This window comes from Sinohyriopsis cumingii, chromosome 5, assembly GCF_028554795.1.
Source record: "Sinohyriopsis cumingii isolate HCF-2022 chromosome 5, ASM2855479v2, whole genome shotgun sequence".
In the NCBI taxonomy this organism is placed as follows: Eukaryota; Metazoa; Mollusca; class Bivalvia; order Unionida; family Unionidae; genus Sinohyriopsis; species Sinohyriopsis cumingii.
This window is the reverse complement of record NC_142965.1, coordinates 75,511,142-75,520,838: the sequence shown is the minus strand read 5'-3', so window position 1 is coordinate 75,520,838 and position 9,697 is coordinate 75,511,142. Positions and strand designations below refer to the sequence as shown.

The window sequence follows — 9,697 nt, the reverse complement described above, 5'->3', positions numbered from 1 at the left end:
TCTGAATTATACGTTTTTAATTTAGCTTCATCCATGTATCATTATAATAACAGTTCAGGCCTGAAGTTGATACATTGAATGTCATAAAAGTAACCATTATAAAACGATTTTTAAATACATCACTAATTTAAAATATAAATTGTCATGCAATGTAAGCCTATTGATGGTCTCTTGCTTATGAAGAGTCTTTCATGTCACAGATAGATAGATATTGCTTGAAATTATAAAAAATGGATTTTAGGGGTGATTGATTTTGTCCATACATTTTAAATCTGAACAGACTAAAATTGCGAATTCAATGGCCTTGTCCTTACTTTGTAAACGAATCTAATAACTCACAGCTGTCCACGATAACATCATTTCATGGTGTAAAAAATCTATATTCGTCTGCTGTGTATACGGATATAACAGTCTACCCTGTCACCAAAAGAGCTACCTTTCAAGCTGTAATCTAGACCAAGGGTAATAAGATATATAAGTTTGTTTATATCATACAGATTCAGTTCAACGGTGCTACCTGTATACACGACACGTACTGGGTATTATCTACAAACGCGGGCAGACATTTAGACAAAATAAAGGTAAGTAATGTGCATTGGTATATGATTAAGATACACTAGAAGACATCGAACATGTTTTATTGCATCGATTACGCACAAAATTCAAATCGATGGAACATGTGGCAAATGCATAAGAGAACCAAATGTTTAAAAGGTGGGATTAATCCAATAGTTAATGCATACAAAGTGAAAGTATACTTCCTGGTAAATGGCCTAATTGATTTTTAAAAATATTAAAAAGGATTGCACATATTTTTGTTGCTTTTTATTTTATTAAGGAATCGAGTCCAATATATATAACAATGAATGTTTTCGGTTAATATCAATATTCAAACAATGTCAATTATTCATTGACATAGGGAGAGGCAATGCTAATAATTTCGTCTGCAAACAAACTAAATACTCTTGAGGGCCTTTTCCTTTTCAAGCAAATATCTGCAGCTGCTGGTTGAATCAAAACATATTTTATCACACGACGAATATGTTATTTAGGTTAATAAACCACATCGTATCTGTTGTCATGTTACAGTCGTATATTAGCAATATGCGACACCAGGACGTCGTTTGAGGTGAAGGTGCCATGTATGAACCTTACAAATGTACTTCAAAGTCGCATTATATAAGGTCTTCTTCTGTAAAGCCAGTCTTCTTCGTCACGTGACAATTATAATCTTACTTATGTGGTCATTTGAAAGAAATTCATGAAACCATTAAAAAGTTTCATAAAAACCTTTAATAGTTTGCTTGCCAAGGCTCGCATAAGATGTTAGTTATTCAACTCATTTCATAATTCCTATGACAAAGGGCATTCATATCATGTCATACGTGAAACATATATATTCGGTCTTCAGTTTCTCAGAAATTAGTTGGAAGCTCATCCACTGGAATAAATGTGTGGGTATCTTACATATTATCCGATTCATTAAATGGAAAAGGTTTTCAATTCAACTCATAACTGACTACTACCACAACTACTGTCACTACTACTACTACTACTTATTATTATTATTATTATTATTATTATTATTATTATTATTATTATTATTATTCCGAAAGAGATATCCGGTAACGAGTTTTGTGTCCCAAACTTTACAAGGTTAAAATATCCTGTTTACAATATGACACTAGCATGAAATCTACGTGGTCATTTTATCAAAGATAATAAGATTATCAAAGGTAAATAATGTTTATGTAGGACATGTTAGTAGTTACGGTGGAAGTAATGAATCGTACCAAACATTGTGTAGAATTAAAGGTAAATATTTGCAATCAAAATATCTACAAAAATATTAGTAGCAATCACCGCTCACTAATTAGCAGATCTATGTATTTAGATTCGTCTTTACTCCACCTTCAAGACATTGTAGTAATGGACGAGGGACTATCAGGGCGAAAAAAAATATAATGTAAAATTGGATCTTGGAAGTTTGAAGTTAACAGCTTTGAAACAATATAGTACAAGCTGGAAATATGAACCAATGGACCCCTGTCCGACCGCTTGACCACATGCTGTCTTGTCATCAGCACATTAACCAGAGATAAGAAACGAACCATTAGGATTATAGAGAACCAGTGCTGCTCACTGAGTACTAATCTACATATATGTGTACCTCAAAGATACATCAGTGAAAAATTAGCTCCGTTATTAAAGGGAAAAGTAAACCATGCTTTATATTTCAATGAAAAACGGCCAGGAGAAAACATCACTTGGCTAGATAAAAATGTTCAATACAAAACTGAAGAAAAGGTACTCTCAGTATGAAAATAAAAATGAATGCAAGATTTATAACAAACTATTCAACTCTTCCATTCTAAATCAAAAATTTATATTACAATACTAAGAGACCTTAGCAACCTTGCTCAATGGAAAACAAATGTACATACACCTATGTCAGCTGATAAAAATAATTGCTATGAATAATGCAAGAATTAAATGCGGAAGATTTGGAACACGACAACTCTTTAAATGGTTAGGAATTTATCATATATATATATATATATATATATATATATATATATATATATATATATATATATATATATATATATATATATATATATATATATATATATATGTATGTATGTATGTATGTATGTATATATATATATATATATATATATATATATATATATATATATATATATATATATATATATATATATATATATATATATATATATATATATATATATATATGAAAGGTTGTAGGATTACATTGTTTCAAATTTATACTTAGTTAATGCGAGTATTGATATTTTCCCCCAATAAATAATGGCTAAAAAAAACGACAAACACCAGTATCTCCTCCCAAGGAGCTGTCATCCAAATCGCTGCATTATGAACATCCTATATAGCCAGGAACTGAGGATACGCAGAATTTGCTGCGACGATGAAACATTCCTAGAAAGATCAAAAGAACTATCTAAACATTTAATTTACTGAGGTTACGACAATCACCTGATTACAGAGATAACCCAAAGGGCTAAACAAACAAATCGCGATGATCTACTAAAATATGGAAAGAAGGAAAAGGGTGATAGGATACTATTTATCCTGACCTACCATCCAGACAACACCAAAGTGGGTAAAATCATCGGGAAACACTGGACCATCGTGGAAGCGTCGAACGCACTAAAGTTAATCCTCCCTAACAAACATGTAGTCGTCTACCGGAGACCAAAACAACTCAAGGACAAAATATCAGGGCAAAGCTAATGCCAATCACTAGTCAAGACCACCGTAGTCAATCTGGCGATAAAAGGTGCAAAACCTGTCAACATGTGATAGAGACCAGGACATTTTCTAGCACAGTGACTAGAGAAACTTAAACATGCAAGGCCCAAATAAAATGTGCAAAACAGAGGATGTCATTTATCTCATCATATATAAGATCTGTAACCTTCATTATGTCGGAGAAAATGAAAAGCAACACAAAAGGACCAACCTTCATAGATCTGATTGGATGACAAAGAAACTGTACAGAAACCCAGATACACAGTCTTAGAACATTAAAACCAAGCGGTTTAAACCAGTGAAGACTAGAACAAGAAAACCATTCTCAAATACAATTATTTTTTGCTGCCGACACATTGTCTTTTAAATAATTCAACTCACTTTGCTTAATACCCTATGGCTACTATGACAATGAAATATACGGGGTATGATTTGAGCTTACATAAATTTACATAAAATTATATATGTCGTTATGATCTGTCTGTGTCTTGTATTTGCCTTTGAAAAAAGACTCATTAAAGATTCGAAGAACTCAGGCTAGCTAGATACTAGTCTCGCACTGTTCGTTGGTCAGTTTATTGCATGTATCTTAATCAATCCCTGAGACATGTGATCCATTGCTGGATTCAGTGCACTTGAAAGGATTGTTATTCGCCATATGATTTGTATTCTTTGTGTGTGTGTGTGTGTGTGTGTGTGTGTGTTAGACTTTTTTTTTCCCCGGTAAAATTGTATAGCAAAGCTGTAGCTTTAAATTTATTGTTCCTAGATTATGTATTACGTGGAACTATATGCTGTGAATTTGTATGAGTTTCGAGGTATTTAGCAATGTACTTTTTGTACGTCTTACTGTAAGGTCTTACTGTTACTTTAAATATGGTGCGTGCTTAGCAGGCTGGTATTGACATCACATGATCAAAGTGGTTAGTATTAATATAATTTTATTTTATCTTGATGCATGCGTGTGTATCTATTAATTAAGCATCACAACCGACCAAGTCGAATAAAAAATGTATAATCTATCCTTATCACTATTTCAAATAGCTTGCCAGAAAATGTTTCGATCTTTCTCTTTTGGGTCACAATAAACGAGCGTTACATACGACGGTTATATGTGACTGTAAATATCTGTACAGCAATCAATTTACTTTTTGGGGCACTGGCTAATAATGCATTTTTAATGAACCATATTTTCCTTATATGACAATGCTTAGTCGGCTATTAAACGAAGTTAGTAACCCAATACGGTCTTGTCTGATTCATGGACAAATGATTTGTGACAGTAGTAGTAGTAGTGGAAGTAGTAGTGGTAGTAGTAGCAGCAATAATAATAATAATAATAATAATAATAATAATAATAATGATAATAATAATAATAACAACAATAATAATAATAACAGTGTTACTAGTAGTAGTAGTAGCAGTAGTAGTACTGCTAATGCTAGTTTTGTGTTTGCAATAGTAACAGCAAAAACGTAGTCGAGCTAATAATAATAATATTTGCTGAAGTAATAGTAGAAGTAGTTACATTAATAGTAGAAACTCGAGCTGATAGTAACATGACTAATATTTACAGCAGCAGCAGCAGTATTAGATGTAGTAATTAAAGTGGTGTCAATATTGGGGTTTAATCGGACTAGAGCCAGTGATTGATGTTGGTGGTGGTAATGGTAGTATTACTTCCAATTTATCACTTGAAACAGAAGCAGTAAGAGTAAGAGTAATATCAGTAACAGTAAAAGCTGTTTGTTGCTACACACACACACACACAGAGATTTAAAAAAATAAGATCTGATTAAAGTTTTTTTCAGGCAGCCTGCCAAATTGTCTAGCTATTCCCTTGTCATATAAATATCTACCTCAATGTCGACTGGACCAAAACAAAAACAACTTCACCTTGACACAGGTAAACCAAGTACTAAAAAACTGATGTACGCAAATACTTTATATTTATGACATACACATTAAAATGTCTCTTTTCAGTGGCAAAATGTTCAGAGATACTTACTACGGACGATAGAGTTTAATAATTATTATCAATCTCATGTATAAAACTTTGATCTAGACATGACAAGTTGTATTCTTATTGTAAATAATAAATTAGCTGGTGATAAATACTGTACGTTGTACAATGCACGAATACATGATTTGTAAAATAGATAGAATTTAAATCAGATCGCAAGTTTACGAGAAAAGGAGTTATTACTCCTTCACCAATGAAGGTAATTAAGAAAGATCTGTTAATTTTATATTATTACGGAGAATGCAACACACACACACACGCACACACACATACACACACATGAATAAATAAATATATATATATATATATATATATATATATATATATATATATATATATATATATATATATATATATACGCTAATCCTAATTTTGTAATACATGCTTCTTTTTATTGTTTTATTTTGGCTTGTTTTTACGCGTGTCTTTGATAGAAACTAAATAAAATTTATGCTCCAAATATTCATTTGGCTGAACAAGCCAACCCATTTTCAAGCCTAATTCAAAGTAAATCTAAACCACATTACAGATTTAGTTTCCGTGTGAATTTATAAATGCTAGGCTTACAATAATTAGGTTCATGCCTTTTATCATAAAAATTAGGGAGATTTCAAATTCGAAACTATCCAGGAAGATATTAAAATCTAGCATGCACCGGTTACCTTGCATATGTAGGAATTAATAGCTAGTCAGAAGCGTTTACCTTGCACCGTTTACCTTGCATAGGTAGGACTTAATATTTAGTATGCTGCCGTTTACTTTGGACCAATGCTATTTAAGGGGATATATCAATTGAACTAGTTATTGGAATAAAGGCAGATATTGATTAATTCAAGAATAGATATATGCTTATGAAAACGGTGCAGGCATTGTCAACTGTTTTCCAAGAAGAAAAATTGAAAGTCTAGAGGGTTGCTTAGTCGGAAATCAGAGCTTAATATTCTTTAATAACCGGTATGTAAATACGAGATAGATCCATCCATCCATCCTCCGTCCGTCCGTCCGTACGTACGTACGTACATACATAAATATATACATACATACATACATACATACATACATACATACATACATACATACATACATACACATGCATATGTACATCCCGAACCATTCGTGGTCTGCCTTTTTATCTCTAATAAAAACATCACTCCGCCAGAAATATAGGTGTCTATATTTAATAAATTAAATTAACACTAGATCACATATATTTTGATATCACTCTCTCGTACGGTGAGGAACACAGGAATATGTCTAGACCAATCATCTGTTTATGGATCTTAATCTCACATGCAAATATGGTAATATTTCTTGAAAGCTAAAACTTGACAATAATTTTAAAATTATTAAATCGATAGAATTAGTATGTTGTACATGAATTTAAAAAAAAATGTCATAATCCAATTGCTATATCAGTTAGACTAAATGACACTTTGAAAAGCAGACAAAAATAACTGGACTAGGCAGACTTGGGGCTATTGAGAAAATCGTTTAAGTAGTACGAAAGCTATAATTTGATGTCAATTCATAGTTAAATAGACATCGTAAGGTTACCGTACATCTCGACTTTAATTGGATTAGGAGTATTGAGGGAGTTATGTCAACGACAACTTCATTTATTTTAGTAATTTGTCTTTTATTATTCGTTGAAAGCAATGAAATTAAATTTAATTGTCATGTTTGCTTTTCATCAGGTATGGCGCAAGGGAGTAATCAGCTGTTAGTATGCAACGAGCATGATGACAGAGACAACCTCTTGTGCTCAATTCTGAAGAATAACCATATTCCTAGGAATGTCCCTCGTACGATAAGCAGACGGGTGACCAAACACCATTGTGATGCTATTACTAACCGTTTGCCTAACGCGGAATCTAGTGTCGCGAGTAACCAGTTGATGAGCGTTAATTCTAGTTTAAATGATGACCGTCGGCGGGATGAGGAATTTGGTGTAAAGTACAATCGGTTGCCAAGCAGTGACTCTGGCGTGTCATGCACATGTCATCATTATTCTTGTAGTTCTACTGAGGAAGCCAGCAATGTGTCAGATGATAAACAGGAAATCAAGTCTAGAAGAAAAACTGTTAGTTTCTCGTTGGGTTCTAATACAAACCTTATTGATGAACAACTTTGTGTAACGGATATTGAATTCGACAGTGACTTAGACACTGATTCAGATCAAACTTTTGACAGCACAGAAAAAACTTCTGCTGGTCAAAGCAATGGATCCCCAGATTCGCACGAAAACAATCACTCTTCGAGTCGTTCAGTAGGAAGTACTCGTGGAAATTCCACCGGGAACAACAATACAATACTCAAGAGGACTAAAATGGTTTACAGTGAACCAGATGGAAATAGAGCCATGTCTTTCCGCTGCGACTCTTGTGCATCACAGGTGAATGCAATAAGTACAGTTCCCATCTCGAGTACGTCATATGATACTAATTTCAGATCTGACCACATATCCGTCCTCCAACACCAGCAATTGACTGGACCTCAGTGTTCAAGTACAAGCCTGGGCCAGCATAACTTTCCGCAATGTCTTCCATGTGCATGTCGTGACCACCCTCAATCCGATATTAAAGCGATTCGTTGCAGAAGTCATTCAAGCATCCACCACGAGACTGATCGAAGCTTTGATCCACACTCTTCTGCTCCAGTGATTCAAGACAAAAGCTATATCGAGTCATGTGATTTACTGCGCGAGACGCAAGCAACAAAACTGATAGGAAGATCTGCAGTATGCAACGCTACAAACAATAAACCGATTAATGAAAAAGGCATAGTGTCATGTTGTACGAAGAAAGCAATAAAGACTTATTTTGTAATTTTGATCGTGGTTAACATAATATCCCTGGTAGCAATAGGTTACGTGATCTTTAAGCTTCGTAATGACCAAGAATGTCCACTATGCAAAGACGTTATGGATCAAGTGAAGGGGCTCAAAGGGGTCACTATAAATTACAATGATCTCCATCAGTACATCAATGAAAATGAGGAAGACGGTCGTTGCTGTTTTGATCATCGTTTCGTTTTTCGCCTGGTGAGTAACTCTTGCATTATAAATTTGCTGTATACTGTAAACGTAGGAAAGCAGTAAATAAACTTCGATAAGGGTAGGAGTATCGAGTTTTGTATATTTTAATTCACTACTTATTGCAATGTTCGATCAGTTATAAAGGGTGTGAATGCAAGGGTTTAATGTTTCTTTTATATGCAATGTTCGTTTTAAGAGGTTTGTATGCAGTGTCCGTTCTAAGGGGTTTGTATGCGACCTCTGTGTCTTAAATCAGACTACTTCGCGGAAACAAAAAATGAGTATGAGTAATTTGGGGTCTGCTTTTGATGCAAATAAACAAACCGAATCATAATTTATATTTCATTCCCCATCTGTTTTATTATTCTTCTTACTTTTTCTTGCATGTGTTTGGTAAACAACGGTTATGTTGACAGTTGCGTTTCAGCAAAATGTTTCTTTCTTCGTATAACTGTGTTGTTTAATAATTCTTCCAGATATGTAGTGGCAATATTGAAATAAGTATTTAAACAGGTTGATTATGCTTGATTGGTAAATCGCTAATTAAATTAAGAACCAATAAGTACATATGTATGGCAGTACAACTGCTAATCGCTAAGTACAGCATTCGTTTGTACAGTCTTATATATAAATTTTAATTATGTATACATAGTTGTCTTCTAAGCTGTTTAGTGCTTATATTCGAGCGTGGTGTAAATTGTAATTGCTTGCTTGTTAGATTGATCTCTTTGGTTTGTATCCAATCTCTTACGTTTACAATTAATAATTTTGCAGATGGCGCAGACTACGTCGAGCCCACTGGAAAACAGTCCATGTATGTCAACACGTGCTATCTTGATATACCTTCATATGAGAACACATGCACGCGCAGCTATGCACACCATACCTCATTTCTGACAAATGTTATATACAAACGTTACAGAGAGAGAGAGAGAGAGAGAGAGAGAGAGAGAGTTATTGTATATTTTTCCGTTTGGTTATTAAAATGAATAATGTTTGTACGTATCAAACGTTTGAATGTACTTTTTTTTACTAAATTCATAGGAAAAAAGAAATAGTAAAAATGTGAAAATTTTATGTTTTTTAACATCTGTGATGGAAGAAGAAAACCTTCGTCTGATTCTCTTTTCCAGATAAATCAAATTTAGGAGAGACTATAATAAACATACTCAGAAACTCAACAGCGAAGGCTGCAATTCATCTCCAAAGTATGCCATTCAGTGATGAGCTTTCTGGTAAGATAAGAATATCTAGCATGCATGAATGTATGTATGTATGTATGTATGTATGTATGTATGTATGTATGTATGTATGTATGTATGTATGTATGTATGTATGTAAGGATG

At 33.4% G+C, this 9,697-nt stretch overlaps 1 protein-coding gene across 2 annotated transcripts in view; it reads left to right on the top strand.

The window, feature by feature from the left end:
* Positions 1-450: 450 nt before the first annotated feature.
* The window catches only part of LOC149799472 (uncharacterized), a 10,699-nt gene continuing 1,452 nt past the window's right edge, over positions 451-9,697 (top strand). For both annotated transcript variants that reach the window (XM_089958840.1, XM_089958839.1), the window contains exons 1-4: positions 451-581; positions 7,012-8,357; positions 9,126-9,165; positions 9,485-9,586. In XM_089958840.1, the coding sequence (XP_089814966.1) occupies positions 7,014-8,357; positions 9,126-9,165; positions 9,485-9,586 (1,486 nt within the window). In that variant the 5' untranslated portion in view covers positions 451-581; positions 7,012-7,013. The remainder of the gene's footprint in view (positions 582-7,011; positions 8,358-9,125; positions 9,166-9,484; positions 9,587-9,697) is intronic.